The sequence below is a fragment of the Myxocyprinus asiaticus genome, chromosome 9 (genome assembly GCF_019703515.2).
Source record: "Myxocyprinus asiaticus isolate MX2 ecotype Aquarium Trade chromosome 9, UBuf_Myxa_2, whole genome shotgun sequence".
In the NCBI taxonomy this organism is placed as follows: Eukaryota; Metazoa; Chordata; class Actinopteri; order Cypriniformes; family Catostomidae; genus Myxocyprinus; species Myxocyprinus asiaticus.
The window spans coordinates 36,672,628-36,692,243 of NC_059352.1; the positions used below are offsets into that span (position 1 = coordinate 36,672,628).

At 40.8% G+C, this 19,616-nt stretch overlaps 1 protein-coding gene across 1 annotated transcript in view; it reads left to right on the forward strand.

The window, feature by feature from the left end:
* The window catches only part of LOC127445745 (protein unc-80 homolog), a 104,509-nt gene that overhangs the window by 50,890 nt on the left and 34,003 nt on the right, over positions 1-19,616 (forward strand). Inside the window, exons 25-30 of the mRNA XM_051706013.1 lie at positions 4,320-4,500; positions 4,637-4,849; positions 5,066-5,166; positions 5,252-5,452; positions 5,587-5,694; positions 15,382-15,520. Coding sequence (XP_051561973.1) covers positions 4,320-4,500; positions 4,637-4,849; positions 5,066-5,166; positions 5,252-5,452; positions 5,587-5,694; positions 15,382-15,520 — 943 coding nt within the window. The remainder of the gene's footprint in view (positions 1-4,319; positions 4,501-4,636; positions 4,850-5,065; positions 5,167-5,251; positions 5,453-5,586; positions 5,695-15,381; positions 15,521-19,616) is intronic.

The following is a 19,616-nucleotide window of genomic DNA, read 5'->3' on the forward strand; positions in this document are numbered from 1 at the left end:
GCAAGCCCAGAGACCCTTCTCTCCTGTTTCCCTCCTTCTCTTCCTGCCTCCTCCTCCCGTCCTGTTCCCCCTCTCTGGAACCGGGGAGGTCCCCCTCCCAGACCGGCGCCCCGGATTTGGGGGCTGCACCATCTGCCGGTTTCCCCTGTCCCTCTGCGCTCTCACTCCCAGGGTGGTGAATCTGCAGGCATGGGTATGAAGACTGGGCCAGTTTGCTGGAGCTGCAGGGAGCCCGGGCATTTCCAGGACCAATGCCCGGTGATGGAGGTAGGGACATTGGTCCAGGTGCCAGACGCTCCACAGGCCACCTCCGACCGAGCAGGGATGTACCGCATACCTGTGAGTATTGAGGGGGGTACATATCAGGCCTTGATGGATTTGGGTTGCAACCAAACCTCCATCCATCAATGCCTGGTTCAAGACAAGGCTTTAGGTGCAAGTCACAGGGTGAAGGTGAGGTGTGTGCATGGGGATATCCACGGTTATCCGGTAGTGATGCTGACTATTCAAATCCAGGGACAAAAACGTAGTGTCGAGGCGGCAGTTAGTCCCTGCCTCACCCATCCGCTAATCTTGGCTACAAATTGGCCAGTCTTTACCACTTTATTGAGGGAAATTTGTCTGGATGGGTCCTGTAACAAAGCGTCTCGGTGTGTGGTTTGCGATGTGCTGGCTGGGGAGTCAGAGCCAGGGCCATCTACGTCGGCTCCATGGCAGGATGACGTAAGGGAGGGGGAAGCCTCAGCTTACCCAGCCCTTAGAGGATTCCCTGCAGGGGATTTCCCTCTGGAGCAGATCCGGGACGAAACCCTTAGGCACGCCTTCAACCAAGTGTAAGTAATTGATGGTCAACGTCTTCAGCCAGACATTGCACTCGCATATCTGTACTTTTCTATTATAAATGATCGGTTGTATTGAGTAACGCAGGACACTCAGAAAAAAGAAGATACAACCCAGTTGTTGATATCGAAGAGCCGTCGGGATCATCATAATTCGATGGTGGGTCACTTAGGGCAGGAAAAGACACTGAACCTCCTAATGGCCCGTTTCTATTGGCCGGGCATTCACTGGGATGTTGGCAGATGGTGTGCAGCATGCCGTGAATGTCAGCTAGTAAATCCGCCGGCCACCCCAAAAGCGGCTTTGCTCCCACTTCCTTTGATCGATGTCCAATTCAAAAGAATTGGTATGGACCTCATCGGGCCATTAGAGTGGACGGCACGCGGACATTGCTTTGTGTTGGTTCTGGTGGACTCCACAATGTGATATCCGTAAGCAGTGCCTCTACGCAACATTTCAGCACATAGTGTTGCGGAGGCACGCTTCAGAATCATCTCCCGAGTGGAGATTCCGAATGAAATTCTCACTGATCAAGGCACTACATTCATGCCACGTACACTATGCGAGCTGTACAAATTATTAAGTATTAAATTGATTCGGACAAGCGTGTACCACCTACAAATAGACGGCTTGGTCGAACGGTTTAATCAAACCCTGAAAAACATGATTTGTAAGTTAGTGCAAGAAGATGCCCGGAATTGGGATAAGTGGCTTGAACCCCTGTTATTCACAGTTCGAGAGGTCCTGCAAGCCTCCTCGGGGTTCTCCCCATTTGAATTATTGTATGGCTGTAAGCCTTGCGGTGTCTTAGACGTTGTGAGGAACAATTGGGAGGAGGGACCTTCAAACAGTAAAAACAAAATTCAATACGTTCTTGACCTGAGAGAAAAACTCCACACATTGGGGCAGCTATCACAGGAGAATTTGCTACAGGCTCAAGAACGTCAGTCCCGGCTGTATAACAGGGGAGCTCGGTTACGGGAATTTGCACAGGGAGATGATGTCCTTTTATTTCTACCCACATCAAGCTCTGAATTACTCGCAAAGTGGCAAGGGCCCTTTGAGGTCACACGGCGAGTCTGGGAAGTCAATTATGAATGGATGGGGCGGAGCACGGCAAATTTTTCACCTCAACCTCTTAAAACCATGGTTCCGGAGAGGGAGGAGCTCGGGCCGGAGGTGAACTTAAAAGACAATCGAGGAACCCTGGTCACTTGCGGAGACCACCTCTCACTGTCGCAAGTCACGAACGTGGCCCGGTTGCAAATAGAATTCTCCAACGTATTCTCGCCCCTTCCCAGTCATACAAACCTCATAGAACATCATATCGAAACAACCCCAGGGGTAGTGGTATGCAGTCATCCCTACCGGTTACCCGAGCACAAAAAAAAATTGGTTCGGGAAGAATTAAAGGCCATGCTTGATATGGGGGTAATAGAAGAATCCCATCGTGACGGCTCAGTCCAGTTCTGTGTGGATTATAGAAAAGTAAACGCGGTTTCTAATTTTGACGCTTATCCAATGCCTCATATTGATGAACTGCTCGATCGGTTGGGCACGGCTCATTTTTATTCGACACTGGATTTGACAAAGGGATATGGCAGATCCCCTTAACACCAATGTCCTGCGAGAAAACAGCCTTCTCTACACCGTTTGGCTTACACCAATTCGTGACCTTTCCATTCGGTTTGTTTGGGGCCCCGGCTACGTTTCAGCACCTTATGGACCGAGTCCTCAGACCACACTCTGCGTACGCAACTGCCTATCTGGATGACATCATTATATACATTAATGATTTGAAGCAGCATATGCAGCATCTGAGGGCAGTTCTGAGGTCGATGCGATGGGCGGGACTCATGGCAAACCCCAAGAAGTGCACAATTGGAAGGTGGAGGTACGGTATCTGGGGTTCCACCTGGGTCACGGTCAGGTGTGTCCCCAAATTAATAAGACCGCAGTGATTGTGACCTGTCCGAGACTCAAGACCAAAAAGGAGGTGAGACAGATCCTGGGGCTGGCTGACTATTATAGAAGGTCTGTACCTAATTATTCGGACGTCACCAGCCCACTGACTGATCTCACTAAAAAGGGAACCCCAGACTCGGTCCAGTGGTCGGAGCCGTGCCAACAGGCTTTTATACAGGTGAAAGCTGCGCTTTGTGGCGAGCCGTTGTTACATGCTCCGGATTTTGCTCTCCCTTTTGTTTTACAGACCGACGCGTCAGACAGGGGTTAGGAGCTACAGTATGTTGTCCCAGGTGGTTGAGGGGGAGGAGCGCCCAATGCTGTACATCAGCCGGAAGCTTTTGGCGAGAGAGGCGAGGTAAAGCACCGTGGAGAATGAATGTCTGGCCATCAAGTGGGCGATCCTCACCTTTTCGTACTACCTCCTGGGACAGGCTTTCACCCTCTGTTCGGACCACGCCCTGCTCCAGTGGCTCCATCGCATGAAGGAAACTAACACGTGGATCACCCGTTGGTATCTGTCTCTTCAGCTGTTTAAGTTCGAGGTGGTCCACAGGCCGGGGGCGCAGATGGCTGTTGCGGACTTTCTCTTCAGAAATGGTGGGGAGTACTGGGCATGCCTGATGGCTCCCTGGCCTGAGTCGGGCAGTGGGGGTATGTGGTAGTGGGGTCATGGTTGAGCGTCGGTTTGTGAATGGAGAGCAAGATCAGGAGATGAGAACAGTAAGGATCATCACCTGTCAATGATTGTCTCTAACAGCTGTTTGTTATTGCAGTGAGAGTTGGAGACAGCTTTAAGAGCAAGCCAGATGCCAGTGAGGGAGAGAGAGCTTCACACACCCTAAGACAGTGCTGTTTGAATGAACATTGTGTTTGAGTGTTTGCCACTGAAAAGCGTGGTTTTGTAAAAATAAATAACACCTTTGAGTTGGATTCGCCGTCTCCCGCTTCCTCCTGTCCAAGAGAGCTAAGAACCTTTCACAGAGTGTTGTACACTTGCGGATCAGTTAATGAGCGTCGGCTGCAGACTAGTGTCTGATATGGGCTACATTTAAAATTTTGTTTGAACAACCTTACAAAAAAATAGAATTTGAGCTGAAAATCAGATGCCACATTTAGCTGCAGTGTGAACGTAAACTTTGTGTTTTTTACCAGCCGGCAAGTTGCAGTCAGGATGCCTCAACAAACCCCACAAGCAGCGCAGCCACAGAGCAGACAAAACAAACAATATTGACAAAATAATATTTACTTCTAAAGACACTTTTAGTATTGTCTAATCACTGCTTTACTCATCTGCCACAATAATGCAATATATTTCAATCTGAATTATTTATATAAAATTATGATATTTATAATAATTTGTATTATTATGTATTATTTATATCAAATTATCTTTATTTGGGGGCCTTTCTCTGCAAATTGATATATGGGATTAATTGTAATTAATTTGATTAATTTTAATTGATTGACAGTCCTTTTATTAATATAACAAGCTTATCTTTTGGCTCATATAGGATTTAGAGAGCTGCCGTTTGCGTCTGGACCCTGAGCTAGGTCGTCACCGCTATGAAAGGAAGATCAGTTTTGCAGGAATCCTGGATGATGAAGATGGACATGATTCTCTGAACAGCAGCAGTCACACACTCAAGTCTGACACTGGCTGTGAGGAGAAGAAATCATCACAAGAGCCTCTGGGTAAAATGAAAAAGGAATAATTGCCTTTATGTACATATTTGTTTAACACTGAAGTCTGATTTATCATCTCCTTTTATCTCATTATCTCATCTCATAATTTTATTTCATTTCATTTTGTCTCGTCTCCTCTTCTCAGCTCCAATTAGGAGGATCCGTATTGGTGGCTCTCGGCTGCTACAGATTAAAGGAGCAAGGAGTTTCCGCGTAAAGAAAGGAGGCTCTTTGTCATCTATCCGCCGTGCCGGGAGTCTGAAAAGCACTAAGATGTCTAGACAAGACTCTGAATCTGAGAATGATGCAGAGTCAGAACGGCTGCTCTCTCACAGTAGAGACACTGTCACCGATATAGGTCAGAAAAGCCATCTGCAGCTCTATATGAATTTATTTTGGCTAGGCAAAACAAAAAGACAACCCTTCCTACGTATCTTTAATAGGGGCTTTAATGTTATATTTGTAATTGTAATCAGCAATACACAATAACTTGACAACACAAGTAATCAATTACTTTTGTGTGTGTGTGTGTGTGTGTGTGTGTGTGTGTGTGTGTGTGTGTGTGTGTGTTTAGGGAGCCCTTGGAGTGCTAGCGAGCCAAGTATTGAACCTGAGGGTCCTGGTAGCACAGGGGGTGTGGAGGACAACTATCACCGCAATATGTCATGGCTGCATGTGAGTGGCAGCTCTCTGACTCCTCCCAGTCTGAATCAAATGTGTATGTTAATTGTTTAATATACTGTTCTCTCTCAACTTCCAGATCATGATTCTGCTGTGCAACCAGCAGAGTTTCATCTGCACTCATGTGGATTTCTGCCACCCTCGCTGCTACCAGCACCACAGCCGTTCCTGTGCTCGGCTCGTCCGTGCCATCAAACTTCTGTACGGAGAGACAGTGGACAGCCTGAAAGAGAGCAGTGCGACCAGCAATATCAGCGGCCGTGCCAAGAAGAGCAAAGAGGTGCTTCTATAATATTCAGTGTTTGACTACAGGCGTCCAGGCACAACCTTACTGAGCGGCCCTTAGCTAACCCTGTGCTCATAAAACAAGTTTAAAACACAATATCATAAAAAAATTTGTTTTCTGACTTTCAGTGTTCAGACAAATCTTGCCTGCGTACCCCATCCATGAAAAGACGCCCTGCTGACAGCAGCACTGAGGGGAAAAAAGATACTGGCATGCTGAAGTACATCCGCAACCAGGTGTCTCCTCACTATACACTACAAATATTTACACTCTTATTGGACACAGAACTGTATGTTGTACAAGCTCTTGCTACTCCTCATTTCTCTTAAATCACTAGAGTTTAACATTTAAGATTTGTTTCTTCTGGCCTAGTGGGCCCGCCAACATTTTGAATGGCCCCACTTCAAAAAAATGTTTACATTTTATTGTAAAGTTTTTATATTTTTCATTAAATGTTAAGTTTTCTTTATATACAGTTGTGGCCAAAATATGTCTTTATTGTTTATCCTTTTGATCTTTCATTCAAAATTAAAATCACCTTTAATTGATGTAAACTAAATGAAAGGGGGAAAAATCTCATAATTAAATTCATATTTTTCTCCAAAACATGTTTGCTACAATTATTGGCACCCCTAGAAATTCTTATGAGTAAAATATATCTGAAGTATATTCCCATTCATATTTTAAATTTTTTAGTACAGCTGGGTGACAAGGAACATGAAATTGTTCAGCCATGACTTCCTGTTTCACAAGGGTATAAATATGAGGTAACACAAAAGCCAAATTCCCTTAATTATCAATCACAGTGGGTTAGACTAAATAATATAGTTGTGATGTGCGGCAAAGGGTTGTTGAGCTTCAAAAAATGGGAAGTGGCAATAAGAAAATAGCTAAAGCATTGAAAATACCCATTTCCGCCATCAGGGCAATAATTAAGAAGTTCCAATCAACTGGAGATGTTAAGAATCGGCCTGGAAGAGGAAGTGTGTCTATATTGTCTTCACGCATGGTGAGGAGAATGGTTCAAGTGATCCCAATTCTCCAAGGATCACAGCTGGAGAACTGCAGAAATTAGTCTTGGGGTCAGAAAGTCTCCAAAACTACAATCAGACATCACGTACATCACACGTTGTTTGGGAGGGTTTCAAGAAAAAAGCCTCTGCTCTCATCCAACAACAAACTGAAGCATCTTCAATTTGCCAGACACTACTGGACCTTCAAATTGACTGGGTTCTATGGTGAGATGAAACAAAAATAGAGCTTTTTGGCAGCAAACACCAGAGATGGGTTTGGCACACACAGAGAGGTAGCCATATGGAAAAGTACCCCATGCCAACGGTTAAATATGGTGGCGGATTTTTAATGTTGTGGGGCTGTTTTTATGCCAGAAGTCCTGGCATAAAAACTCTATCTAATACCAACAGATAAAAAATCAAAGCCTGACTGCCTCTGCCAGAAAGCTTAAAATGGGCCCTGGTTGGATCCTCCAGCAGGACAATGACCCAAAACACACATCAAAATCAAAACAAAAATGGTTCACTGACCACAAAATCAAAGTTCTGCCATGGTCATCCCAGTCCCCTGACCTGAATCCCATACAAAACCTGTGGGGTGAACTGAAGAGGAGAGTCCACCAGCGTGGACCTCGGAATTTGAAGGATCTGTAGAGATTCTGTATGGAGGAATGGTCTCAGATCCCTTGCCATGTGTTCTCCTACCTCATGAGACATTATAGGAGAAGATTCAGAGCTGTTATCTTGGCAAAGGGAGGTTGCATTGAATAATTGTATTGAATAAAAGGGTGCCAATAATTGTCACACATATAACTGACAAAAATGTTAGTTTTTTGCTAAAACTTGTGTTGTGTTTGCAATTGTTTGATATCCATTAGAGAAGGGATTCTCAACGGGGGCGGTACCGCCCCCCCCCCAGGGGGTGTTCAAAGGATGCCAAGGAGCACTGAGAGCAAATTAGTAGAGAGGGGGGCGTTAGGTTACAAATGGGGGGTGTTTATCAGTCATAATAATCAAATCTATCGTCAAGTTCCTCTTTGCATTAAAACATTTATCTAGACTTGGAGTACATCAGTTGGTTCTCAATTCTACAGGTTGGTACGGGGTAAGGGAATGAAGTAGGGGGGCGTTCATCAAAAAAAAGGTTGAGAACCACTGCATTAGAGGATAGATTTTTGTGAATATTCTGAATGAAAGATCAAAAAGATAAACAACAAAGACATATTTTTCACAGCCTTCTTTGCTCATATATACCAAGGGTGCCAATATTTTTGGCCACACTGTATATAAGTTTTCTATTTTCTTTTTCTATAAATTCATAAACTCTTTTGTTGGAAAGTACGGCATACAATGCAAAACATTACTTATTGGTTTGTGTAATTTTTTGGTCCCACTTTTATTAGGTGTCTTTATTGTGTACTAACATTAAAATACATAAAATAAAATCTGTTTATACATGTTGTTCTCATAACTACATGTTCTGCAAAATTCTCACAAGATTCACATTTTCTGTTACTGAGGTTAAAGTATGGGTTTATTTATGGGTAAATAAAATGGTATTTAGTGACAGCCGTACTGTAAGTGAGCTTGCATTTTGTGCAATTACGACATGCAAAAGCCTCCTTTTGGAGGCAGTGTCCAAAATATTTGCACGTGATGTTTTTGGCGTAGTTTTTCTAAGTAAATCACCCGCAATATGCCCATGATGTGCACATGCAATTTGAAAGATTGCACAAGAAAATTAGTACCCATTTTCTGGGATCTTAGTAAATCAGGGCCACTGTGTAAATACACGCAAATGCCACTTCAGATGCAGCTTCTGTGCCACCTTTGCAGTCTAAAGATGGCTTATACTGCAATACTGTGAAATGTGGAGAGAGTGAGAGAGGTTGTTTGCATCATGTTGTCCTTTTACAAAAACCATTATATCATCAGCATAAGCTGACAATATATACTGGTGGCTAAAAGTTTGGAATAATGTACAGATTTTGCTCTTATGGAAAGAAATTGTTACTTTTATTCACCAAAGTGGCATTCAACTGATCAGAATGTATACAGGGTATCCGCGGGTTCTTAAAAAGTCTTAAATTTACTTTTTAAAATGTAAGGCCATAAAATTGATTTATCTTAAATAATTTACAAGAAGTCTTAAATTTCGTTTGCTGAGGTCTTAATTTTGGGGCGTGAATAAAGGAGACGCTTAAAACAGCAGAATCTGCTCGAGTCAAAATCATCTCTCTCTCGCTCTCTCTCTCTCTCTCTCTCTCTCTCTCTCTCTCGTGCATCCATCATTTAGCAGCCAACACTTGAGTTTAGTGTGAGCACGCGCAGGGAAGCGCATTTTTACTGAACTTACGATGTTACACATGTATAAACCTTCATAAACCAGTTAAGCGTCTCACCAGTGTGTCTTCGATCCTGTGGTAACCAGCTGGCCCCCATCTTCACACAGATCTTCAATAGATCACTGGAGCAGTGTGAAGTCCCATGCTGCTTCAAACGCTCAATCATTATTCCTGTCCCAAAGAAACCAAAAATCACAGGACTTAATGACTATAGACATGTCGCCCTGACGTCTGTGGTCATGAAATCATTTGAGAGACTGGTGTTGACCCACCTGAAGAACATCACTGGACCCTTTCTAGATCCCCTTCAATTTGCTTATCGAGCAAACAGGTCTGTGGATGATGCAGTCAACATAGGATTGCATCATATCCTGCAACATCTGGACAGACCAGGGACATATGCAAGGATCCTTTTTGTGGACTTCAGTTCAGCTTTCAACCCCATCATCCCAGCTATACTCCAGAATAAATTACACCAACTCTCTGTTCCCATGTCTATCTGTCAGTGGATTACCAGCTTTCTGACGGACAGGCAGCAGCTTGTGAGACAGGGGAAACTCACTTCTAGCACCTGTACAATCAGCACTGGTGCCCCCCAGGGATGTGTGCTCTCCCCACTACTCTTCTCCCTCTACACCAATGACTGCATCGCCAAGGACCCCTCTGTCAAGCTCCTGAAGTTTGCACACAACACCACTGTCATCGGCCTCATCCGAGATGACGATGAGTCTGCATACAGAAGGGAGGTTGAACAGCTGGCTGTCTGGTGCAGTCAAAACAACCTTGATCTGAACACGCTCAAAACAGTGGAGATCATTGTGGACTTTAGGAGGAACACCCCAACACTGACCCCCCTCACCATTCTAAACAGCACTGTGGCAGCAGTGGAGTCATTCAGGTTCCTGGGCACTACCATCTCACAGGACCTGAAGTGGGAGACCCACATTGACTCCACTGTGAAAAAGGCCCAGCAGAGGTTGTACTTCCTTCGCCAGCTGAGAAAATTCAACCTGCCACAGGCGCAGCTGATACAGTTTTACTCAGCAGTCATTGAGTCTGTCCTCTGCACTTCAGTAACTGTCTGGTTTGGTTCAGCTACGAAATCAGACATCAGAAGACTACAAAGGACAGTTCAGAATGCTGAGAGGATTATTGGTTGCCCCGTGCCCCCCCTTCAAGAACTATACACTTCCAGAGTGAGGAAAAAGGCTGGAAAAAATCACTCTGGATCCCACTCACTCTGCCTACTACCTTTTTGAACTGTTGCCTTCTAGCCGACGCTTCAGAGCTCTGAGCACCAGAACCGTCAGGCACTGGAACAGTTTTTTCCCTCAGGCTATCCATCTCATGAACAGTTAAATTGCCCCATTGAGCAATAACTATGTGCAATACACAGTTTAGTCTTTCTTATATTTATCCAACACATCCAACCTCTTCTGCCATTTCATTCCTCTGAAAAAAAACAAAAAAACATTTGCACTGTACATAACAGATTTGTATTTGCACTGTACATAACAGATTGTATTTGTTTTGCACTACCCATGTGTATGTGTGTATGGATGTATGTGTGTGTCTGTACGTATGTGTATAAATAGTTTTATTTGTTATTTTTTATTATTATCCATGTCTTGCTGCTGTTTTTGTATTGTTTTTGTATTGTTGTACACTGGAAGCTCCTGTCACCAAGACAAATTCCTTGTATGTGTAAGCATACTTGGCAATAAAGCTGATTCTGATTCTGAAATGCCATTATTTTGCATCTCTAACACTGTCGCTCCTGCTTATAATCGACAAAGTGGTCAACGTTACAATTTGCAAGCGCGCAAGGTTGGAGCGGTCTTTTGACGCCTTTTAAATCGTTGCGCTTCCTTATTTTACACTACCTTTGACAATATTTGTAAAGCTAACAGAACGACTCAGCTGCAGAGTTACACCTGTTATATCTCTCATCTCCATCTCTCTAGATCTAGGGCTGCCAATGCAATTGACACTGTTCTCATGCTCTCACGACACACGTCCCTTTTCTCACGCAGTGATAATGTCGTGGAGAAAAGAGGACACTGACAGCGCACGGACAGACAAGACAGAGCAGCCTGCATGATGCTGCGAGTTATTCAGACCAATCGGGGAAAGCAGCAGCACAGCATCTCTTCCTCTCCCTCTCCTTTTCTTTCATAATTTAATCTGTTAACATTTTCAATACATCTTGTCAACTTTAAATGGCCATTTTTAAGGTAACTGATGAGTTTTTATTTGAGATATTTCACTCAAAAATTAAAATTGTCATCACTTACCTTCAAGCTGTTGCAAACCTGTATGACTTTCTTATTTCAGTGGATATCAAAAGGAGATATTAGGGAGTTTCAGTCACCATTCACTTTCATTGAATGAAAAACAAGATGCAGTGACAGTGAATGGTGACTGAGACTAAACGTTTTGCTTAACATCTCCTTTTTTGTTCCGTGGCAGACAAAAATTAATACAGACTCAAGGGTGAGCAGTGATGACAGAAATTTCATTTTTAAATGAACTGCCCTTTAACTACCTGTTAAAGTATTTGGTAAAGTTATCTGCCAAGAAAAAATATATAAATGTTATTCAGCACATGCTAGACCTTATTCACAGCAGCGTTATCTTTGACAATGATAACAAGGTTGTGCAGGATAGACGTACAGTCTCTTCGATGAGATGTACTGCAGTTTAAAGTGTTTTTGGATCATTCCGTGTACAAAACATTGAAAAAATATATTTTCAAGGACACTCAGTAGACAAAAAACTCCAGACAACATGAGTTGTGGAAAATCAGATGGGATATTGGAGCTTTTTATAGATTTATACCATGCATGCCATTGAAGAAATGGTAAATCTATCCCTCACAGCCTCGTTTTCATTCCCATTAAAAATCAAACATGGTGTTACTGTGAATAAGGCCTATAGACCAATCCTCTTATTTACAAAAATGTCAGCGCATGCGCAGTAAGTGGTGGAAAGCCCGCTGATTGTTGTGTTAGATTTGACAGATTTGAGGATTAAACGAAAGTATGACACAAAACCATCATAAATACAAACATATTCTTAGCAATACAATTGCTATAGTGATATGAGTTAATGACAAACATGTAATCATGTTCGCTATAAATTTATGCTGCAAAGTTGTGAGTTGAAATGATTTCCTCAGTCCAGTCAGCTCTGTTGATGATCTTGAAGCCACAGCAGTCAACGAGAGCCCTCTGAATGATTTTTCAACAACGTAATCATATAACAGTTTATTTTTTGCGCGTGGTTTTTGCCACCACTTCCGTGTTTGACATAAGCGGTGACATTGCCAAAGCATTTGTCTAATTTATCATGTCTTGCTAGACAGCAAGTTACTAAAGAGAAGGGTCACAATATAGGCTACATACTTTAGGCTACATGCATTCTTAATGATTTCATTTAGAGTTTTAATGTTGTATTAACTTATTAACACATAAATGCACAATAAAAAAAAAACATGTCCAGAGACATTCAAGTAGCCTCAGTGGTTTTGTATTTACCAGCTAATGAATTAACGTGTTTGTTTGTTTTTTATTATTGCGAAAGTGGTCTTACATTTTTATTTTATTTGGCCTTAACAAGTCTAATAAAAAGTCATAAATGTCATTCCTTCGAACCTGCAGATACCCTGGTATAGTCAGGACATTAATAACATGAAAAATTACTATTAAAATTTGAAAAAAATGTTTTTACTAAAATTTTACTTAAACTACTTCAAAGAGTTCTCATCAAAAAATCCTCCACTTGCAGCAATGAAAGCTTTGCAGAGCTTTGGCATTCCAGCTGTCAGTTTGTCCAGATACTCAGGTGACATTTCACCCCACAACTCCTGTAGCACTTGCCATAGATGTGGCTGTTTTGTCGGGCACTTTTCACGCACCTTACAGTCTAGCTGATCCCACAAAAGCTCAATGGGGTTAAGATCCATAACACTCTTTTCCAATTATCTGTATTACTCCTGCTTATATATATCCTATCTAATCTGGCACCACTAAATATATTATCATTCAATTTTAACCAAGTATATTGTCTTATCCCACTATTTCTACTTCTCCAAACATCATTCAAGTCACTCTCTCGAATTATACTGGAAAGCATCATACCCGACTGAAAATTAGGTTCCTCTCCGTTTCTATAAATTTTGAAATCTTCTGTACAATTCCAGTCTCCAGTCATAACTACACAGATATCATCTTCAATTTACTGAATAGAGTTCTTCATTTTTTAAAACAGTGCAACTCGCACTGATCCAATATTTGGCACATACACATTTATAAACAAAACCTTTATTCCTTCCACTTCAGCCTTAACCATTAGTGTCCTCCCAGTCTCTGCCTCTTCCACTTTTAAAATATCAACAGTTAATCTTTCTGAGAATAAAATTGAAACCCCAGCACTCACATTTGAACCATGACTGAAAGCATACTTCCCCTCATACCACATACCCCATTCTACCTAATTAGGTCTGTCAGAATGTGATTCTTGTAACATCACTATATCAATATTCCTAACTTTCATAAACTCAGATAACACTGCTCTATTATTCTGATCTCTTTCTCCATTTAGATTTAAAGAGCCTATTCTTATAAGCTCCATATAAAAGAGAAAGATATAAAAAAGAACAAAAATTGTAAGAAAAGAGAAGACACCCAGTGAAACTGACCCATTTTACTTATTTGAAGTTAAACCATTACACGTCCATAATTTATTAAGTATTTTTTCATCAAGTCCTACATTGTTGCAATCTTGTTACAGATACTACAAATGTATCCACATCAGGAAAAAAAACTTTAACATCAACAGTTCTGCCAAACATTTCATCTAAAAAATCATTGATCACTTGGAGTGAATAAAACTATCCTTCTTCAGCCTGAGAACCGATTTCAGAAACACCGGATATCTGTGAAAGTGTATCTTCGTCCCTCATTTCTGCCTGACTGTCATCATCCATTGCCTCAGCTGCTAGTATATTTGATACTTTTGATAATATCAATTTAATGTTATTCATCGCGTTACTGTCAGTACGCTTTATTTTCAGCACTCAACCCATCTCCTTGTACACTGTACATCAGCAGTCTTGCCTACATTTTCTGTCTCATTATCCTGTTCATCAACTTCATTTGCATTCTCATGCACTCCAATCATGGCCTGTCTTACCTCTTTTGCACTTTTGACTATTTCATCCTGTTTATCCACTGTTCCCTCTTCAGACTTCTCATCTTCACGTCAATCTAAACTCTCTGCATTACCCTCGGCACTAGTGCTCACACAAGCCTTGTGTGGACAAGCAAACTGTTTGTGCCCAATGTCACCACACTCAAAACTTTTCCGAATCAGAATGAGCTTTATTGCCAAGTATGTTTACACATACAAGGAATTTGTCTTGGTGACAGAAGCTTCCAGTGCACAAACAATACAGCAATACAACAACAAGACAGAGATAATAAAAAAAAAATTGAATAAAAATTAAAAGTGAATAGAAAATCTAAGTATATATAGAAATACACAATAAGACAAAAAAAAAAAAATATATATATATATATATATATATATATATATATATATATATATATATATATATATATATATATATACACACACACACACACGTACGTACGTACAAATACAAATCTGTTATATACAGATGTAATGTAATGGTATACTTCCCATAGTAGCGTAAATCATGAATGATATTCCTTCATTCCAGATATGGAAAGAAATGTCCAGTGTAGGCTCCTTCAAAAACATAAACACTTGTCGTCTAAATGACATAACGTGTTTCAATGCCAAATTACTGCATCCCAACGATATGGCTTTGATCAGAGTAGCAATCCAACCAAAACGTGTAAGTTCTCGCGCTTTGACATCATCATGAATGAACAGTGGCACAATGGAAATCGTAACTTTCGATGATAAATCGGCCAGTGGAAAAACTTGATAAAAATTGAATTAACCACTTTAATAATACACTCTCAATCACTCGAGCAACTAATGATTCATCCTTAAGAAACACTACCACTACTTTGTTCATTCTCGATGCTGATGATATGTTTTCACATCCAATTTGTTCCCCCACTGCCACCAAAATGTCCTCCACTGTTACACCTTGCTCCGGCACGCACTTGATCCCATGGCGGAGCAAAAGAGATGATGCATGCTCACATGGTAGCGACGCCATTCCTGGAATCAATGGGCAAATGTAGCTAAATAGGAATAAAAAATAACCACTGCTTTATGATTACTCTACTAAACACAAATTTTCCAGAGCTAACAGGACTTAGAGAAAAACAGTTAGATATAAAATAAACATCTTTTCTCACCACTACCTCCACCACCTCCACCACTCTCCAACTTCTTCAGAGAGAGAGAGAGAGTGAGAGAGAGATAGAGAGGGAAAGTGAGACAAAAGAACACATCCTAATCAACACATATTCACAAAAATTACATCAATGGACATAACAAAATTTGCAGTCTTACAAAGACATAAAGCAGACTGTGTGTTGATGTCTGCTATTTCCTATTCCTTTAGGTGATGAGCCTGTCCCCAGCCCCTCTCTCCTTGCTCATAAAAGCGGCTCCTATCCTGACGGAGGACATGTATGGAGACATCCTGCCTGCGGCCTGGGAGCTCCTGCTGAGTGTAGATGAGCATATGGCTGCAGCTGCAGGTCTGTCTGGGTCATCTATTGCTCCCTCTCTGGAGAGTTTACTCAATTAGCAATTAGTTATGTGTCCTTTGGAATTAATTTCATTCTTTTTTTGTCATCTATGCTACACATTTTGCTGTCAGGAGATTGTATTCCTATATATTCTAGGGGATATTCCTTTATATGTATGTATATATATATATATATATATATATATATATATATATATATATATATATATATATTTAATTGAAGTCAGAAGTTTACATACACCTTAGCCAAATACATTTAAACTCTGTTTTTCACAATTCCTGACATTTAATCGTAGAAAACTTTCCCTGTCTTAGGTCAGTTAGGATCACTACTTCATTTTAAGAATGTGAAATATCAGAATAATAGTAGAGAGAATGATTTATTTCAGCTTGTATTTCTTTCATTACATTCCCAGTGGGTCTGAAGTTTACATACACTTTGTTAGTATTTGGTATTATTGTCTTTAAATTGTTTAACTTGGGTCAAAACGTTTTGGGTAGCCTTCCACAAGCTTCTCACAATAAGTTGCTGGAACTTCGGCCCATTCCTCCAGACAGAACTGGTGTAACAGGTCTGTAGGCCTCCTTGCTCGCACATGTTTTTTCAGTTCGGCCCACACATTTTCTATCAGATTGAGGTCAGAGCTTTGTGATGGCCACTCCAATACTTTGACTTTGTTGTCCTTAAGCCATTTTTCCACAAATTTGGAGGTATGCTTGGGGTTATTGTCCATTTGGAAGACCCATTTGCGACAGAGCTTTAACTTCCTGGCTGATGTCTTGAGTTGTTGCTTCAATATATCCACATAATTTTCCTTCCTCATGATGCCATCTATTTTGTGAAGTGCACCAGTCCCTCCTGGGGCAAAGCACCCCCACAACATGATACTGCCACCCCCATGCTTCACAGTTGGGATGGTGTTCTTTGGTTTGCAAGCCTCACCCTTTTTCCTCCAAACGTAACAATGGTCATTATGGCCAAACAGTTCAATTTTTGTTTCATTAGACCAGAGGACATTTCTCCAAAAAGTAAGATCTTTGTCCCCATGTGCACTTGCAAACTGTAGTCTGGCTTTTTTATGGTGGTTTTGGAGCAGTGACCTTGCTGAGCAGCCTTCAGGTTATGTCGATATAGGACTCATTTTACTCTGGATATAGATACCTGTCTACATGTTTCCTCCAGCATCTTCACAAGGTTATTTTGCTGTTGTTCTGGGATTGATTTGCACTTTTCGCACCAAACTACATTCATCTCTAGGAGACTGAATGCTTCTCCTTCCTGAGCAGTATGATGGCTGCGTGGTACCATGGTGTTTATACTTGCGTACTATTGTTTGTACAGATGAACGTGGTACCTTCAGGCATTTGGAAATTGCTTCCAAAAATGAACCAGACTTGTGGAGGTCCATAATTTTTTTTCTGAGGTCTTGGCTGATTTCTTTTGATTTTCCCATGATGTCAAGCAAAGAGGCACTGAGTTTGAAGGTAGGCCTTAAAATACATCCACAGGCACACCTCCAGTTCAGTACACCTCCTATCAGAAGCTAAGTGACTAATTGTCTAAAGGCTTAACATCATTTTCTGGAATTTTCCAAGCTGCTTAAAGGCACAGTTATCTTAGTGTATGTAAAATTCTGACCCACTGGAATTGTGGAATTGTCTGTAACCAGCTGTTGGAAAAATTACTCGTGGCATTCAACTGATCTCAATGTATAGTCAGGACATTAATAATGTGAAAAATTACTATTACAATTTGAAAAAATTGTTCAGAACTTCTTAAACTACTTCAAAGTGTTCTTAACAAAAAATTCTCCACGTGTAGCAATGACAGCTTTGCAGATCCTTGGCATTCTAGCTGTCAGTTTGTCCAGATACTCAGGTGACATTTCACCCCACGCTTCCTGTAGCATTTGCCATAGATGTGGCTGTCTTGTTGGGCACTTCTCACATACCTTACTGTCTAGCTGATCCCACAAAAGCTCAATTGGGTTAAGATCCATAATGCTCTTTATCTGTTGTCGAATGTCTGTGTTTCATTGCCCACTCTAACCTTTTCTTTTTGTTTTTCTGTTTCAAAAGTGGCTTTTTCTTTGCAATTCTTCCCATAAGGCCTGCACCCCTGAGTCTTCTTTTTACTGTTGTACATGAAACTGGTGTTGAGCGGATAGAATTCAATGAAGCTGTCAGCTGAGGACATATGAGGCATCTATTTCTCAAACTAGAGACTCTGATATACTTATCCTCTTGTTTAGTTGTACATCTGGCCTTCCACATCTCTTTCTGTCCTTGTCAGAGCCAGTTGTCCTTTGTCTTTGAAGACTGTAGTGTACACCTTAGTATGAAATCTTCAATTTCAAGCATTGTATAGCCTTCATTCCTCAAAACAATGATTGACTGACGAGTTTCTGGATAAAGCTGTTTCTTTTTTGCCATTTTTGAGCTAATATTAACCTTAAGACATGCCAGTCTATTGCATACTGTGGCAACTCAAAAATGAAAACAAAGACAATGTTAAGCTTCATTTAACAAACCAAATAGCTTTCAACTGTGTTTGATATAATGGCAAGTGATTTTCTAGTACCAAATTAGCAATTTATCATGATTACTCAAGGATAAGGTGTTGGAGTGATGGCTGCTGGAAATGGGGCCTGTCTAGACTTGATCAAAAATGACTTTTTTCAAATAGTGATGGTGCTGATTTTTTACATCAGTAATGTCCTGACTATACTTTGTGATCAATTGAATGCCACTTTGGTGAATTAAAGTACCAATTTCCTTCTGAAACAGCAAAATCTTTACATTATTCAAAACTTTTGGCTGCCAGTGTATATATATATATATATATATTAGTGTTGTAACAATACAAAAATGTCACGATATGATACGATGCATAGCCTCACAACACGATATGGTACAATACGATAAATGCACCCACAAATGTTTCACTCAAACTTATTCAAGGATTCAACATAAATGTCTTTTAAATCATAAATGCCACAAAAATGTCTGACATTGGCAACAAAAAGCAGAGCTCCAAGTTACTTAAACAACAGCACTGCATTTATTTTGTTTGATTGTTGAGAAAAACTAATATGAACTAACAATTTTCATGTTTTTCTTGAGAAAATAAGTTTGTATACGTAATTTAAATTTGTAAAGCCCTTTTCACATTACACATAGTTTCAAAGCAGCTTTAAAGAAAATCGTGCCTTGTTGTCTGAAAGACCCCTGTGAATAAGCTGAAGTGACTGTAGCAAGGAAAACACTCCTTTTAATATTATTTTTTGATGAATATGAATATTTGATATGAAGTTGAATATTTTATGATATATGCAATCCAATATTATTTAGCGGCTTGAGCAAAAACCGATTGGCACACGTAATTGTTTTTGCCCTCTTCCCCTGTTTCACTTTGCATGTAACCTTTACCTGTGTTATTACCGGCTTATAACATGTACACAAGTATTGTTCTCAAAGCTGTTTACATTTCGAAGTCAAAAGCAGATAATTATAAGTCTGATGTAATCGCGGGTTTCTTATGTTGTCGGTTTTTGGAATAAGCAATTTTTTTGCTAGTTATGACTCATAACTTATGAGCGTCTTACTGTGCATGTCACGCTCAGTGATGGCTGGGAGAGGCGTCTGTTAAACTTCTGCTGTTTCTGCCTCACAAATCCTCCGATTTGTGCGTTGTTGTCGTGTAAATAAAACAACATGTTTGATGTACTGTAGCACTTTGATATGACACCGTTGTTTGGCAAATTTGACAAGCTGTACAGATATACAGTATAATTTACTTGGTGTTTGCCATAGATTTTCTCGCCTATGTAATGTAAGTGTGTTGCTCTGTTTTCCTTTGAGCACTCAGTGCCGCCTCTCTGGGGAGGAGACTGTTCCGCAGTTCTCAATATTGTGCTGCTTGGTTTTAATTACACTATAATGTGTTTATGTATCGTATGATACATATGGTATTGTATAGTGAGCGTCATATCGTACGATACAATATTTTTTTATAGATAGATAGATGGATAGATGGATGGATGGCCATGAATGCCCCTTTTTTCTCTGCAGCAAGCGCACATCTG